At 38.3% G+C, this 21,676-nt stretch overlaps 1 protein-coding gene across 5 annotated transcripts in view; it reads right to left on the bottom strand.

The window, feature by feature from the left end:
* SH3GLB1 (SH3 domain containing GRB2 like, endophilin B1) overlaps positions 1–21,676 on the bottom strand; it is a 38,599-nt gene that overhangs the window by 6,769 nt on the left and 10,154 nt on the right. Inside the window, exons 2-9 of one of the 5 annotated variants that reach the window (XM_042462411.1) lie at positions 16,847–16,988; positions 11,364–11,492; positions 10,572–10,705; positions 10,209–10,301; positions 7,597–7,683; positions 4,303–4,326; positions 2,709–2,798; positions 1,825–1,925 (exon numbers count right to left, since the gene is read on the bottom strand). In XM_042462411.1, the coding sequence (XP_042318345.1) occupies positions 1,825–1,925; positions 2,709–2,798; positions 4,303–4,326; positions 7,597–7,683; positions 10,209–10,301; positions 10,572–10,705; positions 11,364–11,492; positions 16,847–16,988 (800 nt within the window). The remainder of the gene's footprint in view (positions 1–1,824; positions 1,926–2,708; positions 2,799–4,302; positions 4,327–7,596; positions 7,684–10,208; positions 10,302–10,571; positions 10,706–11,363; positions 11,493–16,846; positions 16,989–21,676) is intronic. The other 4 variants (XM_042462412.1, XM_042462416.1, XM_042462414.1 and 1 more) reach the window with 4 other exon arrangements.

The following is a 21,676-nucleotide window of genomic DNA, read 5'->3' as shown; positions in this document are numbered from 1 at the left end:
ATATCACAGGAAATGTACGGAACTCCCTCTGCCAGGAAAATAGATTGTCATGTTTCATTTCTCTGAAGGATTCATTCCTTTGTCAGGCTCTAGGCAGTTTAGTTCAGATAGCCTGATGCACCCGCATGCACCATGCCAAACTAAGATGCTTCAAGGCAGACCTGCTCATGATCCAAACCCATATATTTTATGTCTATCTCTCTGCCTATGTTAAGGCAGGCTGAACTAATATTGTGCTTTATCAGATCGTTTTGTCAGATGTTTGAAAAGTCACAGAAGCAGGAATATAAAGACATCATTGCTTCCATACATTTCTGAGCATAGCAGTGTTTTGGCTGAAATTCTTTAATGTGGAGTAGAATCAATACCTTCCAAGTTGCCTCTATTTTGATAGTTTATTCCTCTGAAGTTTATGTAAATAGTTACTGGAATATAGTTACTTACATAATATACGACAGTGAGCCAGCTTGGCATACTGGTTTGAGTGCTGAACTATGACCCTGGAAACCATGGTTTGATTCTTGGCTTGGTGATGGAACTCACTGGGTGACCTTGGACAAGTCAAATGCTCTCAACGTCACGGGAAGGCAATGGCAAATCTCCTCAGAACAGATCTTGCCATGAAAACACCATTATAGAATCATAGAATCATAGAGTTGGAAGAGACCACTAGGGCCATCCAGTCCAACCCCCTGCCATGCAGGAAATCCAAATCAAAGCATCCCTGACAGATGGCCATCCAGCCTCTGTTTAAAGACCTCCAAGGAAGGAGACTCTATCACCCTCCGAGGCAGTGCATTCCACTGTCGAACAGCCCTTACTGTCAGGAAGTTCCTCCTAATGTTCAGATGGAATCTCTTTTCCTGCAGCTTGCATCCATTGTTCCGGGTCCTGTTGTCTGGAGCAGCAGAAAACAAGCCTGCTCCCTCTTCAATATGACATCCTTTCAAATATTTAAACAGGGCTATCATATCACCTCTTAACCTTCTTTTCTCCAGGCTAAACATCCCCAGCTCCCTAAGTCGTTCCTCATAGGGCATGGTTTCCAGACCCTTCACCATTTTTGTCGCCCTCCTTTGGACCCGCTCCAGTTTCTCTATGTCCTTTCTGAATTGTGGCGCCCAGAACTGGTCACAATATTCCAGGTGGGGCCTGACCAAAGCAGAATACAGTGGCACTATTACTTCTCTTGATCTAGACACTATACTTCTATTGATGCAGCCTAAAATAGCATTGGCCTTTTTAGCTGCCACTTCACACTGTTCACTCATGTTCAACTTGTGGTCTACTTGGACTCCTAGATCCCTTTCACACGTAGTTTCATTCAGCCAGGTGTCACCCATCCTATATCTGTGCATTTTATTTTTCCGCCCTAAGTGCAATACCTTACATTTCTCCGTGTTGAATTTCATTTTGTTAGCTTTGGCCCAGCTTTCTAGTCTATTCAGGTCATTTTGAATCTTGATCCTGTCCTCTGGGGTATTAGCTATTCCCCCTAATTTGGTGTCATCTGCAAATTTGATAAGTATGCTCCCAATTCTGTCATCCAGGTCATTGATAAAGATGTTGAATAGCACTGGGCCCAGGACAGAGCCCTGTGGGACCCCACTGGTCACTTCTCTCCAGGATGAAAAGGAGCCATTGCTGAGCACCCTTTGGGTTCGGCCGGTCAACCAATTACAGATCCATGTAACAGTTCCTTTGTCTAGCCCACATTTTACAAGCTTGTTTGCAAGTATGTCATGGGTTGCCTCTGGGTTGCCATAAGTCAAAAACAACGTAAAGGCACACAACAACAACAACAATGGGATATAACTGTGTCACCTTCCAAGCTGTTTCTGAAGATCCAACATATACTGGTAACACTGTGCGTAATAGGTCATTTGAGCTTCTACAAAATCATTCAGACAACGAAGGTGATGTGCCTGTAATGCAGCAGAATTTGAACTGTTAGTACAGAAAAGGCTACTGTGTTGCATTAACTAGACATTAGCAGATACTGAGATGTTCCAGCCACATTCCACATTTGACCTTGATTCAGAAATGTTCCAGGGAATTATATTTTAAAGATAATCTATAATAGGCCAAACAAAAAAGCCCAGTTCAGTAACTCTTTCAGACACCGTAGGTAGTAAGACACGTTGACATAGCTGAACTTGAATCAGAGGCCATTTGGGCTGATTTTTAAAAATAGATAATATGTAGAGGGAGAGCTAGCAGCTCCAAAAGTCTTTCCACTTGGCTTTCTTTTACTGATGTATACTTTGTCAGATGATTCTGAATGATAGACAGAAGCCAGGTTAACTTCATCTTTCCTCAAGCAACTCTATGAACAATTTTAAATCAAGGCTGGGCAACTTATGGCTTTCTGGGTATTGTTCTTCAACTCCCACTGGATTATTTAGCACAGCCAGAACCAAGGGATGATGCGAGTTACAATCCAAAAGTGGCCAACTCCCACTTTAGACAGAGAATATATTTAGGTATTGTTATCAGGGTGGTATAATGAGGTTACATTTTATTGCCCTCAATAGTGTTTATACAAATCTTTATGTAACAACTGAATACAATTTCTACTGGTAGTTCTGTTAGCAAATTAAGTGGGAGGGGGGAACTTCAGGAAAAACTAGGGTATTTTATTAATGTAAATAAGCAACTTTCAATAAACAATTATGAATCACTTTTATTCCCTTATACTCAGTACTTACATGTGTACTGCTGATGCCTTCCAAGAGAAGTCTAGTAATTTCCGCTTGCCGATCAAACTCACTCTGGGCTATCCTGACTTCCTGTTCAGACTGTAAGGCATATGACAACATTTAACAAAATACTGCTACCAAAGCGTAACTATGCTGCTGGAGAAAAAACAGTAAATGACACTGAAAATCAATACAGCTTCTTTTAACAATGGATTTTAGTTCCATTATTTCAATGGAACTTACCGGCAACTAGTACAGCCTTTACTACAGTGCTTTGCCAATAACAATGTACCTCACACTCCCATCATTCTATTTATAGTTCAGTAACTCACAGTAAAGAATCGGGACATTTTAGTACTTAATGGTACTAACAGCCTGCCTCAAATCATTGACAATACTTTATTTCTCATTTAATATCAAATCTCTTCAGACTATTAAAGATTGGCTCTGAAAAAATGGTTTGAAGAATACAGTACTCTACAATTCTCAAACAAGGCACTTTTAATACTGAGGGCAGAGGAAATCATCAGACTGTATCTGACTGCTGCAGGAAGAACGCAGTTTTCTAATGGGAATGGCTAGCCTACTGTTTTAGCTTCAAAGATCATTCATAAAGATCCCCTGCATAGGCAGAATAAAGAAACACTGTACCATACACCTTATTTAATTATACATATATACCTATAATATCTAACATTCACTGTTCCAACATTCTATGAAGAACCTACATTTCATTGCACTATTTGCAAAGACTTATCCTTTTTAGACATAGCATTTTAGTACAGGTCTGTTTTAATTTGGACAGAACCTTTTTCAAATAAGAAAAATGAATAAAGATCAGGAAAGTTTGTTATGTAGATTTAATTTAGCAGTTGATTATTCTTTCATCTTCTTTCATTTTATGTATGTTGATTACAGAGATGCCTAACATCTGATTATATATTAACATTTAATTAGGTGACATTCAGAGTCATTGTAATTTCAAAGTTCTGCAGAGGAACATTAAGCTCTAGGGTGAACAGTAACTATTTAGTAGTAAGGCAGCTGACAGGTTCAATATTAAGTACTCATCCAAACATTTTAAAGAATCCCAGACAACTGCTGTTAGCAGGAACATTTAAGGCACTAATTTTTATACAGCCAAATAAATCCTTGACAATAAAAACAATAAAGCTGATGCAAACTAAACACATAGGAAACATAATGTTTGGTAGCATACACAGAGAAACAAATCATATTTTATAGTTCCTCATATTTCTGAAAACAGAAAAAGAGTATTTGTTGCTTTTATGTTAAGCTTATTATTTCAGGCATGTTGGCTGGGTAGCTTCAGAGGCTGAAGTCCAGAGAATCATAATACATGTTTTCCATTCTGAAAGGCACAACACTCTTCTCTCTACATCTTATGAATGCACCATCATATCCTGTTCTGGATTCTAATATTGCTCAAAACCTCTGTGGATCAATTTGCCAGCAACACTTCAAATTACATCAAACAATACTAGTCCCCTGACATCAAGGACAAATCATACTTGAATCACATCTGAACATCACAATATTTCATAGCCAACAGCTTACTAACTTTTACTTATGGAGTACTTACTTTTGTTACTTCTTCTGCCCAAACCTTGTATGCATAAAGAGGTGGAAAAACAGTACATGAAGAAATTATCAGGCAAACTTTGGTCTATTAGTAGCAATTTCCTGCTTTAATTTTCTTGCTACGGGTTTTGTACTGTGTTTGATATCAATAAGAGCTGCATCTTTGCTTCTACGCTAGTTAAAGCAGGGAGAGATAACCTGTTGTATCTTGATGGTATGGACAATATGAACTATCTGCCCCAGCTACTATGACCAATGGCCAAGAATTGCAGGCACTGTACTGCAAAACACATGGTGACCACCATGCTGTCTATCTAAGTGAACTACAGTGTTACCCCGGGATACGAATGCGCCGCCTTACGAAATTTCCGGGTTACGAAAAAATCCAATTGAAAAAAACTGTTCCGGGTTACGAAGGTTATTTCGGGTTACGAAAGAAATTTTGGTGCTTTTCGGCGCTTTTTCGCACCAAATCGCGGCTTTTCCCCATTAGCGCCTATGGGGTTTCGGCTTGCGAAAGCCTTTCGGGTTACGAAAGCGGCGGCGGAACGAATTATTTTCGTAACCCGGGGTAACACTGTATTTAACTAGTGAATACTGTCACAAAGCTACAGGTTATTACAATGTAATGCCCTAGTATACAATGTAGTATACAATGTAGTTTGCAAAAATATTAACAGTTCGATCAAGAGTGTTTCCAAAATAAGGTTGCTACAAGATAGACAAGAAGCAAGGGCATTCTTCTAGTAATCACAAGCACTACTAATGGAACAAAATACATCGAGCACAAGCAGCACTCATCTTAACCACATAGTGGCTGCATGGTGTAGTGGCTTGACTGTGATACTGGAAGATTAGAGTTTGAATCCCAGTTTGGCCATGGAGACCCAATGGGTGACCTGGTGCAAGTCACAGTCTCTCAGCCTCAGAGAAAGGCAAGGATAAACCCTTTTTGAAGAGATTCTACCAAGAAAGCCCAATAGTAGGTGCAAGCCTTTGGTTTTGCAAACCTTAGCATTGCCATAAATCAGAAATAACTTGAAGGCACACAACAACAACAACGTGATGGCATGCTCAAGTAAAATTGCACCTTGATTTGGCGCTACAATAAAAATGGGTTTTCTATAAGTGGTAATAGATGTAGATGTATAACACAATTTGATACAAACGTATCTTCTAAAAATATTACTATATTTAATGACAGAAGTAACATGTTCTGGAAAATGACTACAGCTGAATAAAAGGAGGCTTTTTGCTCCCTGCTAATCTCAGCAAAGATGGACTAAAATGGGAAGTGGGCAACAAGTACTTTCTGTATACAGGATGTCTTCAGTTCTATGATGCCACTTGCTAGAAACAAATAGATTCTTACAATAAACAGATACTATATGTACTGGATCTACAGCAGACCTTCTGCAATTGGAAGGGCAGATAATCCAGCAGTTATTCCCTTAGTAACAGACACAAACATATATGGAATGGGCTAGAACTGCCTTTTTTTTACTTTCTGTAAACACTATTCCACCCATGAGATCTCTCACTGTAGTAAGTGTGATTGAGAAGAAACTAATTTATATACACACAAGGAAAACACACAAAGAATAGTCAAAAACACAATTTACTCAATTATGAATGAATACATGGATGAGATGTATTCAAATAATGTCCTATACACACGTCATGTATACTGAAAACAAACTACCGTAATATAAATGACAGTGAAAAGTGATTCCTCTTGCCATCATCAATAGGAGTTGAATTTAGAGACACAGCCATGCTAGTCTGGAATATCAATATGAAAAGAGATATTGCAGCACCTTTGAGACTTAACTGTGTGAAGGAAGTTGGAGCATAAGCTTTTGCAGACTTCGTCTTTCGTAAACCAAGTCTATGAAAGCCTATACTACAACTTCTTTCATACAGTTAAGTCTTGGAGGTGGTACAAGATCTCTCTGTACAGTCAGCCCTCCATATCCATGAATTCTTTATGCATGGATTCAGCTATCCATGCATGACCTGAAAGTATTTTTTAATCCAAAAAGCAAACTTTGATTTTGCCATTTTATACAAAGTATATCATTTTACTATCCCACGCTATATAACTGGACTTGAGCATCCACAGATGTTGGTATTTACAAGCGATCCTGGAACCAAAGCAAAATGGATACCAAGGGTCCACTGTATATCAAATCAATGATTATATAATACATCCCACTATGTCTGCTACTTTGCAGATACTATTGGAATGATAAAGGAATAGGCTTATTACAGGCTAAACCCAACTCTAGCTATCGATACTATCTGTACTAGACCGATATTGTGACTAGCAAATTCCATTCATTTCAACTGCTCTACTTTTAGTAGGACTGTTTGATTTAGCCTTATGTCATAAACCTTGAGGGACTAATGCAGGTGTGGGGATCATATGACCCAAGATGTTGTTAGATTAAACCCACACCAATCTTTTCCAGCACAGTCAATGGTGGGGAGATAGTTGCAGCAGTCCAAAAACATCTTGAGTCTCCACCCTTGGGCTAACACCCACTTTATCAGTGTTACTGTTTTCTTTAAGACTTCAGTGCTTTCAAATATGACTACATAATTCCACAAAAAAAGGGTTTGGGTGAGAAAACAAATAAAACCCTGTATAATCTTGCTGTACAAGTTTTTAGCTGATTTGTCTATAGGGAATCTTCACTGGGCTCTTACAAAAAAGGAATGTCTAAGTAAACAGGGAACATTTTCTTGTAAATCATTTAAGACAATTATGGAGCAAAGTACAGCTTGAATCAACACCAAGTTGTTTATTCTGCCAAGAGTTCTAATAGATACAGAATTGTCCTATCATGTCTGCAATGCTTCCAAAAGAAGGCCCCATTTACAAAAGAATCCACAGTATCAATATTCTGCAGGCACACCAAGATAATGTGTATGTTCACTACAATAAACTGTACTAGATAACCCGCAAAATAAATTGAGATTATTTATTGTATATATGGAGATAGGTGCTCCACATTCATCCAGATTTGCTAAACCCTTATATACTGAATCCAGAGATGCTTGGAAGAAGAGCAGGATATGCATATAAAATAGTTTAGCCCACAACTGACGTTTATAATTTGAGATACTAGTTTAAGACACTTATTTCCTCAAGGTTAATGAGGAAATCAAACCCAACATTATCTTAGTATTGATACAATCTTTCATTCAAGGCACCTGAATAAACCATATGTATCAGCAGGAAAGCAAGAGGAAACACTTGAAGAAATGTTATGAAGACAAGAGGCCAACAAACCTGCAGCCATTTTACATGCAGCAAGTTGAGCATGTAAGAGACATTTACCATAATGTTATTATCCTCAGGTGGTGAGAGGTTTAGTTGCTTGAAGTACACAAAAACAAGAATATGTTACATTGTGAGGAAAAATAAGAGTACTCAAGACTTATAATTAAAGGCTCACAATCTAGATCAATTTGCTGCATTTATGTTGAGGGCTTGATACATTTTGGCTAATCTTGGTTATACTGTAAATTCAAACTCATGCTTACTATGACTCTACACCCTCACATACCAAACAAAAGAGGCAAAGTATTGTTTGAAATCATACTCATCCTGAATTTCGGTATACTTTTCAGAACAGAGTAAATCCCATACCTATTGCACTGAGAAAGGAGCAGATAGCCGTACTGCTTTCCAAATGTTTTTGAGTAACATTTGGAAAGCAGTATGGCTATCTGCTCCTTTCTGAGTGTCGGTATAATGTGAAGGATAGCTTCCTTCTTTCTCTAGGCTCAGGATAAAGTCAGGAACTTTCCTAGAGATTTGAAGAGACATGCCCTGCAATATTTCTTATTGTCATCAGTTAGGTGAGACTTCGGAGGTACTGATCAACATATGGGCTTGATAAAGGGGTGGATGAGGGCCAATAAATTAAAGTTGCATCCTAATAAGATGGAGACAACTGTGGGGTGGTAGTCCCTGTGACTGGAAAGTTTATGAGTTATCCATTCTGAACAGGGCCATGTTTCTCTGAAGAAGCAGTGGCACAGTTTGGGGCAGTAGTTCAGTGATATGTGTTCTACTGAAAATGGACCAGAGGTTTCAATTGCTGTAGAACGGAGCTGCACCCCAACTTTGGCAAATTCTCTTGAAGGAGGTACATTTGTGCTTATCCTGCATTCTTTTTAGTGCTATGCTATAATTTTATTCAGTTAATACTGTACATCTTTTCTAGCTGGTGGAAAAAATTATTATTCTCAACTGAATCTTCTCTCTTATTTTAAAATTGCATTTCAGAATTTATATATATATATATACTGCTCCAAGATTTACTTTTTGAATGAATGTATCATCTCCATATTCATAAAATGCAACAAAATAAGATATTTTTGCCACAATAAGAGATGTGCTTGCCAGACCAGAGCAGAGATTACCTGCTTATATAGGTAATCCTATGACCCCCATCCTTGAACCAAACATCACCATTGTCATTTGGCAATAATTAGGGCATATATACCATATACTTGTGTATAAGCTGAAAATTTTAGTAAAAAAAAAAAACCTGATCCAAAGAAACCTGGGTCGACTTATACATGGGTCAATGTGGTAGGAGAAAGGGCAAGCCTTCGTCCCCTGAAGGCAATTGATCACCCTTGCAGCTTCTTCCCAGCTGAGAAGCTGATCGATCGCCCCCAAAGCCTGTTCCCAGCCAGGCTGCCTCCTTAAGTCTGACCCTTGACTTATCCATGGGTCATATAAAAATCGACAATTTTAGCCCCAAAAGCTGACCTCGACTTATACATGAGGTCGACTTATAGTCGAGTATATAGAGTAGTTCTCTGGTTTACTATGGCAAATAAGAATAGTTTTAAAGTGATGAGCAGGAGAAGATTTACAAAGTGAGAATTATTCTTCACTCAGATGAATAAATAAATATGCACAAAATTCTTAACAGGTAATTATGGGCAAGAAAGAAGAATTTCACAGTTTATATTTAGACATCTATTGCTCTATTTATTTATTTTAAATACAGTGCACCCGTGTCATATGCGGGCGCGCTATACGCGACTTTCAGTATATGCTGAAAGCTGCACAGAAATGTGCAGGGCGTAAGGGGTGGCACGTCCCATTAGGCTTAATGGGGCATGTGCCCGTGGCATGCGCACACCGCCACATGCACAAGCCCCATTCAGTTAAATGGGGATTGAGCATGCATGGTATTTGCTTTACGCGGGGGAGTCCGGAATGGATCCCCAGCATAAAGCAAGAGTGCACTGTATTATAGTTTAACATTTTGTAATATATGTAATATATTACATATAGCAAACCTGTAATAACTGTAACAATAATTGTAATAACCAAGTGAATACACCTTGGTATACCACTGGTATAGTCAAGCCTTCTGTCTCAGAGACAAAAACTCAGGATTATATTTTAAGACAGCATCCTTTGTCAGTGATCATCCACTTCTTCCATCTACCCACCAGCAAAGAACCTGAGAGCTGTTTCTTTATATCTTCATGGTCATTCCACCACCAAACTCTTGTCCAGATACTCTTCCTTTTTCAATTAACTGTTTGGAACCATCTAGATTTTGAACAATGTTTGCTTACTTCCAAGCTGAATGATTCTACTGACAGAAGAGGGAAGTGATTTCTGCCAACTTTCCCTTTCAAGAGTACAAAATTTCATTTCACCACCCATGTCCTCTGAAAATGTAAAGAATTTCCCCAACCCATCAGAGTATATTTTTCAAAGAAAGTAAGCTAACTGCAAGAGATGGGGCAAAGGTCACTCCCACCAATTTCCTCTGTCAGGAGCAACTTTGGAGCCAAGAGAAAATGTTAAAGACTGAACAGAATATAATAAATATATTTGGAAGTTTCATGGAGAGAGATCTTACTTACTGCAGCTCGAGCTTCTGCTACTTTTGCTTTTTTCAGTCTAGTTTTGGCAGCATCCAAATCTAGTCGTTTGTTCTGTAATAATTTGCGTTCTCTCTGTGAAAGAAGAGAAATTTATTACTTGGGGAAAACAGCATGAGAAAAACTTCAGTTTCATATAAAATAAAGCATAAGCTACTGATACTTCCTGCCCCCCCCTCCGGCCATTCCATAATGTTTAAAGGCTTCTAGGTCAGTATTATATTAATAGAGGTTGAGGTTTTTTTTTGTAAATGATACTGTACATTTAACTATATAGAAATAGTATAAAATTGTGTTTTTAGAACCACTCCAAATTGCATCTATGAAACTACATTTACAACTTACAGTAATTGTTTTATAATCTCCTTCTATAAAATTTCTTAGAGGGGTGAGGAAGTTTATTGCTGCTGTCTGTATTAGTTCTCTGTCTGCACCTCCAATCCGTTTTTCTGTTTCTCCACATTTAATGAGAGCATTTCCTGCAAAAGAAAAAAGTTCAGGGTTGCAATCCTATACTGATTTACCTTGGACTCACCCCTATTAAATGCAATCAAACTCACTTCTGAGTAGGTGGCTGTAAGATTGCACTGTACATTTTTTCAGCAGGAATTCATTTTATTTATTTAATTAATTTATATATCAACATAGGACCCAAGGTGGCTCACACATTTAGAGCTGTAAAAATGTAAGCTAGTGACTTCAGGAAGCTGCTACGGATATTTTGTATCTGAAAACTACTGTGGGTCCTATCAAGTATTGTTGTTGTTTTTACAGTGTGCCATTTCAAAATTACATTCTATTCCTAAAAACATTCCGAAATTCTCAAACTCTCAAGTGTTGCTTCAGAATATGAGTTACAAACCATTCATACAGCAGCCAGGCTATATGACCCACTATAAAGCTACATCCTATTTTGTCAAGGCTACAGTGCTGTACCACAAATTACTAAGCAAATTAAGCCCAGCTAGTTCAAGCTTCCATGATGCCAGGTCAACCTCCTCCTTCTTCTTCTTCTTCTTCTTCTTCTTCTTCTTCTTCTTGTTATTATTATTATTATTATTATTATTATTATTACGTATTTATTTAATCATTGGCACCTGCATCATATGAATCAACTAGCTGCTAGCTGCAACTTACCATATGCTGTTCCTGGGCCAAATTCATTCCCAGCATCAATCATGTGCTGTCCCAGCAATTCTGGGTTATTCACACGACTTGGTGCTTTGCGGTCTAGTTTTTCATAGACAAACTCTTCCATTCTAGCATCTGGCAAAAACATAATACACAATCAATCATAATCAGTTAGTTGTAGATTTAAAAAGCATTTAAAATTAAAGAAAAGGTTGAGGAAACAGTTCATATACTTTTCAACTGTCAAACATAATACTTGGTGACAGCTTTATAAAATACATCCAACACCAAGTAATATTACATCTGACAAATGTTAACACCCATGTCAAGGCAAGGCCCTTGTCGCAAGAATCTGTGCCTCTTCTGGAAAATAGAAAAGCTAACTCACTGATTAAGAGTCTTGCACTATGTTTTACCAAGAATTAACTTCATATATAAAATGTCTCAATCAGGACACTTCACATTCAAACTAAACATATCAGATACTGTATACATCTATACTTGCTACATTTATTCATTACATTGCTCTGAAACGGGTAGTACAGATAAAAATACAGTATAAAGCAACACTCCATTTGGTCTGATTTGAAAAGAGAGAGAAGGCATTTATACAAAAAAGTTTTCTTTTTCTAGCCTAGGAGTAACTTGATCCTCAAGAGTACAAAATTCCTTTTTTGGCAGATGCAAACTATTACTTTATCCAATTTAATTAACCACATTAAATTACATTACTTTAGAAAAGCAAAGATGTTCCAGTACCAAGCAAACTTTCAAATACCAAAATAAATTGCATTATTATCTCTGGAAAATTGCATTTTATGTAGTAATGTCATAAATACTGTATATTATAAAAAATTTAATACCTGAGCCAAATGAATTCTTTACAAAGGAGGTCAGCAAATTTTACTTGGTTTACTATCCAGCAATAATAATAATAATAATAATAATAATAATAATAATAATAATTATTATTATTAATATCCTGCTTCTTCCGCTTTGAGGATCAAGGCAGGTAACAGCAGAGTTAATACAGTATACAACAATAAAAACAACAAGCCCCACAAGACCCCAGCCCAACCCTCCCTCCCAACTATAAAATTAAACAGTAAAACATGGTTAAAAATACATAACAATATGACAAAGTTACTAGACAAAACACAAATAAGAAAAATAATAAAAGGAGGGGGATTTGGTTGGTTCTGGACATTATCAATTGGGAAAGGCTTGCAGGAAGAGAAAGGTTTTTGTCGCCTTTTTGAAAGCCTGAAGCAAGGATAATTGGTGAATCTCTTCCGGCAGGTCATTCCAAGTTTTTGGAGCGGTGACAGAAAAGGACCTCCGGGATGTCACTGCCAGTCTGGTCTTTCTAGATTGTAAAAGGTTTTTCCCGGAGGATCAAAGTGTACGGGAAGGATTGTATGGGGGAAGCGTTCCTTCAAGTAGACTGGACCCAGACCATGTAGGGCTTTATAGGTGATAACCAACACCTTGTACTGAGCCCAGAAGCTAATAGGCAGCCAATGTAGTGATTTTAAAATAGGTGCAATATGGTCGAACTTTGATTTTCCGGAAAACAGTCTGGCTGCCATGTTTTGTATCAATTGGAGCTTCAATGATATCATTGAAAGATTTAGACCATTGAAGGACAATGCTACCATTGAAAAATACACTGTTTATCTTCATGCTACCTATACTACAAGTGCTACAAATAATTCTTCTCATGTTTTTGATTGGATATTTTGTGTGAAACAGAAGAATATTGCTACTGCTGACACTCTGGATACTCTACTCATATTTTTGGGACTATTATTTATATTCAAAAAGATTCAGAAGAGTTATTTCCTACAGCTGGCTTCATGTTGAATGTTGTTTCAAGACTTGTATACCACTGTTGGATTCAATATTTATTTCACAGATATAAATATTTTGCAAGTAACGATATGTCTTTGGTGTATTCATTATAATTAGTATTACAGTTTACCTAGTGTTTCCCTCCCCTCTTGTTTGTTTTTTATGGTAAAAGACATTCACAAGGGATTTGCAATACTAACAAGTGTTAGCTATAGTGCCACTGTCATGTGTCTTTGACAGATTCTCCAGGGATGTCACTCCCCACTACTGCTGCTGTTCAATAGCTGTTTGGAACATATAGTTTGGCTCTTCAGCAAAAGTCTATCTGACATGGGAGAACCTACTAGCAGCACCAGCATAGCCTCTTGCCTCACAGGAGCACACAGTCCCAACACCGCAGAAAAACAGTACCATGCTGAAATAAACATTACTACTCTCAGCTTCAGTGGCATCAGTGTAGCATAAAATCCTCCCCAGAGATATGAAATAGGGATCTAACATCACACCAATTAGGGACTCTTATCACTGCAAGTAAGTTTGTTGATGCCTATATATACTGCAATTAGGTTATTTCTAACTTTTAAACTATGATTTAAAGGTGGAAATGTATGGAAGCAATTAATATTAAGGGGACATGTTATGGCCTTTATTTCACTGTACCAAACAGGTCTCAGCTCAGAGACATGCATGAATCTCCTTTCCAGCATTAAAGTTCAGCAGCTTTAAGCAGCAGTTCTGCAACACATAAGATGACATATGTTCTGTACCATCCTCATTTCAGAAATAAGCTAAGTACTAGTGAAGTAATTATTTTCAAGACTACCCCATACAGCACAGGTCAGAGTATTTCTTTACTTTATACCCGCAACACATATGGTACAAGGACAGAAGTGATTTCAAACTGTAGCTAAAGGATACTTTTTTATTCTTTCACCACATAACCTCCCCACAAGATAAAAATGAGCACATCAAGGTGACTGCAAAACAATACTGGGTAGAACCTATTTATAGAATCCTAAAGACACAGGAAAGCATTCAAGGATTATAGTTCCCTTGTCTGCAAAGTGAAGTAGTGTGGTTAATTCTACCATTTCAGTACTTTGTTACTTCATTTTGCTATTAATCAAGTTTACAGATAACATGTCATGCACCACTTAATTCTATATACAAATCAAGGAATATTCGAAGTCCACAAAAAAAAATTTGTTAAAAGTCAAGGCTTCACTTTGACTGCTGCAAATTTTAGGCTGTAAACCAGATCAGATTTGATCAGGAATCTCATATATTCTTACACTTTCTAGATTATATTGGAATTAATGGAGCAGAGTTAACACCAAATAATCTGATCTCCTCCTATTACAGCACTTCCTCTCAATGTATCCAGCCATATAGAAATTTTTAGTATGAGCTTATTAATAGGATGTCTCAAGTAATAAATATCAACTTCATTTAACAGGAAATAGGGATTAGAGATAGTCTTACATGTACTCTTTACAGAAAAGGAGTTCACAGGCTTTTGTACTTAGAAGAGAAACCCAAATTTCACATAAATTTTACATATAGGATTGAAGGAGCCAATCTAATTATTAGCTGCAATTCTTTCCAGACCAATTTTTAATATTACAAGTACTTTATAGCAATAGCAATAATATTTCTATACCGCTTATCAGTGAACTAGCACTACCTAAGCAGTTTATAATGTGTAAACTAATTTTCCCCCAAAAGCTGGGTACTCATTTTACTAATCTACAGAAGGATGAAATGCTAAGCGAACCTTGGAGCCCTCCTCTAGGATCGAACTTACAATGTTGTGGCTTCAGTACCAGCATTTAACCACTGCACCACTAGGGCTCTTCGTTCAGTTTCATAATCCCTTTGTTCAGCTTTATAACCATATGGCATATGCTACTATAGTTTCAGTTTTAGAAAAGTAATCGAAGTTAAGTAAGTAAAGCCTCAAAGAGATGGAGTAAAATTGGCACAGTCTTTGTCCTAATCCCACCCACTGCTGTGGTCCCAAATGGGATGCCGGCAAAGAGCAGACTTTGATTGTTCCTTTTGCAGCCGGCTTTTCCTAGCTGGACACGCTCTCCATGCAGCTTCCAGCCGCTCTGGGGGCATGCACCATCTAAATGCCATGCCCCCAGAGTAGCCAGAAACCACACTTTACTGCCCGTCTGTTTCAGGTCTATCTTGCTCATTAAAATTCTGTAAGTTTAGGGCAATGGTGGAATATAAAATAAAGTTTCTCTGTTCTATGTCCACTACTATGATGGTTCTCAAACTATGGGGCAGGACCTCCAGGGAGGCACAAGAGTTGCTTAAAAGGGGCCTAAAACTTGGAGGTCCTGAACTCACCCTCCTCCTCTTCCCAAACATTTTCTCTCCTGGAGAAGAAGAGAAAGGCAAGGAGAGTGTGTGAGCAGCCACCTCTGCCTGAAGGAGGAGGAGAGTGGAGAAGTTCACTGGATCATATCCTCTGGTGGGACCCATCCCAAGCCTCCACTGCTTTTTCCTCCATTCATCCCAATACTGCCCAAGTTCTTGGGACGAGATATTGCTGCATGAATATACAGTATTAATGTATATTAATGAGAGCCTCTAGGACTGAAGGGCAGGGTATAAATACCTTAAATAATAAATAAACATGAATGTGTAAATAAAAATATGCACAATAAACGAACAAAATATTTTATCTATATACTTCTTAGAGTTGGAGGGGGCACAACATCTAAATATAGATGTAAAGGGGGTCAGAAAAGTAAAAAGTTTGGGAACCACTGCACTACTGCTTATCAATTGCAAACAATTATTTCCCACTGACATTTCAGTGCACACACTTTTTCACAGACTGACTCACAGTAGAATATGGCTACCTAGCCAATAATAATAATAATAATAATAATAATTTTTATTTATATATATCCCACCTCTCCCTACGGATAGAGGCTGGAGAACAACACAAGTATAAAATTACAATAAGATGATGATGATGATTATTATTATTATATACCCCGCTCTCCAGCCAAGGCTAGCAGTTAAAATAAAATACATTCTCATGATAAAAAACTTAAAAACCTATACATATGCAATATCGATATCTGATTCCCCGTACATGTTCACATCATCCATTTTGTAGGCATTTTTAAAATGTTCCTAGTCCAGCTAGCTAGGACAAGATTCCTTTAAAAAGAAAAAAGAATGCTGTGACTCTCAGTACACATGCATCATTGAAACAGCATACCTCCAAAGTGACCTGAAGCAGTTTTATTTTGGCCTGTCTGTATGGGGCCTATAATAGTTAAAGGAAGGAGCTGGCTTTCTAGCTTACTTCTTCTATAGGCAGGAGAAATACCCTCTCAACAAACTATGTCTCTAATTTGTCATGGGAGAGGCAACCAAGAATAACAGATTCTTGTGTTCAAGTGTCACAAAAAACCTCAAACAGACAAAGGATAGAAAATTTGTAGGTTTTTTTTAGCTGTTTCTGTTGAAGGCTGGAATGAACAGGCAAAATGTGCCAGCCATCTTGCAAAGTCCCAGTTTATCATGATGTGCTAATGATGGAGCATTTTATATTGTGCATGCACCAAGTATTAAAAGGCAAACCTGTTAATGGAAAAATATTTTTCTCTTACTTGGATTAGGTTGCAATAATACTTCTGTCTGTTTCATAACCTTTTCTGTCCAAAGTTTAGTACATTCCGCTTTGCACAGAAGGTTTTCTAAGTGAGCATCCAATTCAGTCTTCTCTGCTTGCCCAAGTTTCTCTTCTGTAAACTGCATTGACAAAACAAAAAGTAAAACACTTTTCAAGTTATAGCTTAGCAAAGTTTTGTCAGTAATACGACAAAAATTTGTGACCTAAGAAAAAATAATTTCTCTTAGTTTTCACTAACAAGTCACATTCCATGTAGTTGGTACTTCATACATAAATATGCAATATTTTGGAAGAGAAGTAATAGTTTTCTCCAACACCTGATTATCAGGTCTTACAATAAAGAAATTGAGAAGTCTGCTCTTATTTGAAAAACACTTCCTTATAATGAAGCACATTCATGCACAAATGATTTATTATGAACATGTAACAACTGCACCTGGCAAGCAACCAATGATAACCAGCTCTTGCTCATCTTACTCCACTTGTGTTTCCCAAGCAGAGGAACAGAACATTGCTATGCTGCTTTTATTTGCAATGCTGCACAATGCAATATTCAATATTTGAATATGAGCTGGAGTTGTGTCTTTCTGAAAAATAAATTCCTGAAAGGAAACCGAAAGACCTCAAAAGCTGGAGTTAACCTTTTCTAGCCCATTCTTAGAAAGAAAGAAAAGGGTAGAATAAATTGTTAATGTGTGTGCCTCCAAGACTTCTGACTTATGGCAAATCTATCATGGGGTTTTCTTGGCATGTTTCATCAGAGGGGCTTGCTACTGCTTTCCACTGAGGCTGAGAGTGTGACTTGCCCAAGGTACCCATTCAGTTTCCATGGCAGAGCTGGAAATCAAACCCTGGTCTCCAAAGTTGTAGCCCAAGGCCCAAACCACTACACCCCCTTCTAACTTCAGTTGCAATTTGTATGTGTATGGAAGGGCCTTGAGAATTCAGGCCCTGGTGGCGCAGTGGTTAAATGCCTGTACTGCAGCCATTCACTCAAGACCACAAGGTTGCGAGTTCAAGACCAGCAAAAGGGCCCAAGCTCGACTCAGGCTTGCATCCTTCCGAGGTCGCTAAAATGAGTACCCAGACTGTTGGGGGGAAATTAGCTTACTTGCTAATTAGCTTACTTGCTGTTCACCGCTGTGATCTTTGGAATAGCGGTATATAAATAAAACAAATTATTATTATTATTATTATTATTATTTTCAATAACACTCTTAAAAGATACATTTCCCCCTCAACAAAAAAAGAAGCAGTAACTAAAAGAAAATACAAAAACCAAGTGTGCATGGGCATATGTCAGGGGTAGGCAACCTGCGGCCTGGCCCCAGCCCGGTTCTGCCGCCGATTGCCACCGGGGCCTTTGGCCTCTCGCGCGCAGGGGCAACGAGGGCAATTGCCTATAGACGCCTCAAAAACATGCATTTATATTAACATTTTTAAAAAATGTTTAAAAAAATCAGCAAATTTTTTTGCGTGTCCTCCACTTTTTTTAAAAAAAAGTGTCCACCATTTGAAAATGTTGTCCTACATTTGCCCCGGTTTATTTATTTATTTAGATTTCTTAAAAAATTATTTAATTATTTATTTTTTGGCTTTGGCCCCCCAGTTGTCTGAGGGACAGCAACCCGGTCCCCGGCTCAAAACGGCTGCCTACCCCTGGCATATGTATTTGATTTTAGCAACTGCCAGCCTAACAGTGAGAGATGCTCCTGTCCTTTCCCCAGTCTTTTTTCTTATCTTCCACTGCTCCCAAAGCTGTGTGTTAAGTCAGAATCAAGAAGTTTCACTTTGTAAGCCCAGGATTTGAGGGAGTGACAGGGTTATTGTAAATAATGGCCATTAAAACTAGCTGAGATTTATGTGCTTTGATGAAAATCCTCTCAAACTGGCAAATAAAGTCCACACCTAATCATAAAATGTAGTGAGATATTCTTACATTCTGGAACTAGCAAATGCCTTCTTCTTACAACAGCTAGCAGTCCCAGCTGTCTTGAAGAAAGCAGGTGTGATGCCACTCACAAAGAACCCCTTGAAAAACAGCATGTCATAAACAATTGCCAAGTGCCCACTCTCCTACTGGTAAAGCCAGGTTAGCTCATCAGTTTCAAAGGCAGCTGTGAGTGACAAAACAGGAACAACAGTGCCTAGAGTGCTGATAAAGAAAAATGTGGAATGATTCAGATCAAACAGACATCAGAGTTCACGTGAAAAGCTACACTGTGGTAGGAAGGCCAGCAAAGAAATGTTATTTCTTTGTTAATACTACAACTGTATAGAATAGACTACTAATACCTTCCCACATGTATAAGACCTCCTTCACCATGATGCAAAGGAAGAAAATGAGAGCAGTCAATGGTTCAGTGTAAAAGATTTGCAGATCAATAACTTAGGTGCTTCTTAATTTGGACCAGACAAGGTTGCTTTAATTTTGGCCACAACTAATCCCATTGTAGGAGAGCCAGCATGGTGTAGTGGTTTGAGCACTGGGCTACATCTCTGGAGACAGAGTTTGATTCCTGATCAGCCATGTAACCCACGGTGACCTTAAGCAAATCACACTCTCAGCCTCAGAATAAAACTTGCCAAGAAAACCCAATGATAGGGTTTTCCCATAAATTGGAAACGACTTGAAGGCATGCAGCATACAATCCCATTTTACTGGATTATTTCAAATCTGTAGTTCTTGAGAATGCAGAGAGCCTATCCAGAGCAGTGAGGCTACCAAGTACTGTACTTACTCAGCTTCTAACCTGCCTGGCTGATGAACAGGGTTGTTTAAGGAGCAATCATGCTATCTTGCTTGACAGAGATAGTAATATGATCTTATTAAGGAGATTTTCCCTTTTTAGCTAATTACAGGCCAGCTTCAACTATGTGACCCCATTTCAACTGGGCTTTCAGATAGAATATGAAGCCAAAACTACTTCAGTCATCTTGAGAAAAGTCATGTATTAGGGAATGGAGGAGCGTAGCAGAGCTCTATTGGTCCTTCTGGATCTCTTTGCAGCTTTCTGTACTTTGTAAAGTGGTATCCTTCTGGACTGATAAAAACTGCGACAGTTCCCATGCTAATAGAGTAGCAAAATCTGCTCTAGTCTGAACTTTATGGGAGCTATCCAAGGTATTGAGCCTATTTTGTAGATGGATACTTGCATATTTACAGCAGATTAAAACCCAGAGCATAGAAGCCATTAGTCCCCATTGACTAGGAGTACAGCACTGCAGTGCTTCATCATTCCACCTCGTGGTGTTCCACAGCTTTCTTTTTGTCCCCTGCAACATTGCTGGGGAATCTTCTGGAATTCTGGAATGAAATGTCACCAATTTGCTGATAATACTTTCATTGTTCCTTATCAGCTAACACAAATTAAGCAGCCAATAACCATGATCATTGCCTGGGTTTGATAATGGGTTAAATGAGGCTTAACAACCTACAGCTACATTCTTATAAGATAAAGGTTGGTCAGTAGACAGGCTAGTATGGAGATCAGGGTTTAACATGTCCTGCAAGCAACTATGCTTCCCTTGAAAGATCAGTTTTGTCATATGGGAGTACTCCTGACTCTATGCTGTCCTGTTTTTTCAGTTGGTCAAATACTTATTTGTATAATTACATTCAGTGTGCCAGCTACAGCCTCCCTTATTTGCAGCAAATATTCATGTCATTGCTTCATCGGGTCCTGATCACTGAATGGCCTCTATGTAGTCTCTCTTTAAGACAGTCCAGTGAGTTACTGGCTGTCTACAAGGCAACTTCAAGCATCCCTCACTATGCTGGTTAGGCCTGCAGTTGCAGTCAATGACATTTGGAAGGCCAGAGCTGCCCACCCTGCCTTAAAATCAGGTAGGGCTTAGAGCTTTCTCTCCATTGCCCCCAAAATGTGGGACAGAATTATCATCAGTCTCCTCCTCCCATGCTTTTACAAAAAGCATCAAACTACACCTTTTGGACTTGGGTTTTAACATTGTTTTAGTGGTTTTAGCATTTGTTGGTTTTAATATTTCATGTTTTTCTCTTGCTGTACAACAATGTAAGATGTCATTTGTTTACTGCTGTAAACTAGGTAGGTTTTCTTATTGGGACTAGACTTGCCAATAAGCAATGGTTCTCAAACTTTTCCTCTCTGGGCCCCACCTTGGGGGGATCTCCCACTCAAGGTAGTATATAGAACTTTGCCTTTGGAAAGAGCAAAAGGAAAGGAAAGGGTTTTTAACTTTCCTCCTTCCAAAGACAGAAATGAAGGATTTTCTCTTTGGAAAGGGGATGCTGAAAAAGGGGATGAAAAGGGTTAACATTGCTCCTTTCAAAGACAGGAAGAAGGGGTTTTTTCCCTTTGGAAAGAGTAAATAAGAAAAGGGGCTTAACTTTGCTCCTTCCAAAAACAGAAACTATGGATTTTTCGTTTGGAAAGAGCAAAGAGAAAATGAAAGGGATTCCACCTGCCCAGGTCTTTTCCTTTGGAAAGAGCAAAAGGGAAGAAAAGGGGGGCAGTGTACTTTGCTCCATCCCCTCCCAAACTGCTGCCATGCTCACCTAAGCCCCAGCCTCCCTACTACCCTAGTCTAATTACAGAATAGCCTAATAATTAATAATCACTGTTTTTATAACTGGTTGTAATAGCAGCAATTCATTTTGATACATATTAAGTTTAAGATGTACTTAGTTGTTTTTTTAATATAGAATCTCATCTTATTTCAAACAAAACTCTGGAAACTGAACTCTTAAAACTCTTCATCAATGACTTGGATGACAGAATTGGGGGCATACTTATCAAATTTGCAGATGATACCAAATTAGGGGGGA

This window comes from Sceloporus undulatus, chromosome 4 (genome assembly GCF_019175285.1).
Source record: "Sceloporus undulatus isolate JIND9_A2432 ecotype Alabama chromosome 4, SceUnd_v1.1, whole genome shotgun sequence".
Taxonomy (NCBI): Eukaryota; Metazoa; Chordata; class Lepidosauria; order Squamata; family Phrynosomatidae; genus Sceloporus; species Sceloporus undulatus.
This window is presented reverse-complemented; position numbering and strand designations above follow the sequence as displayed.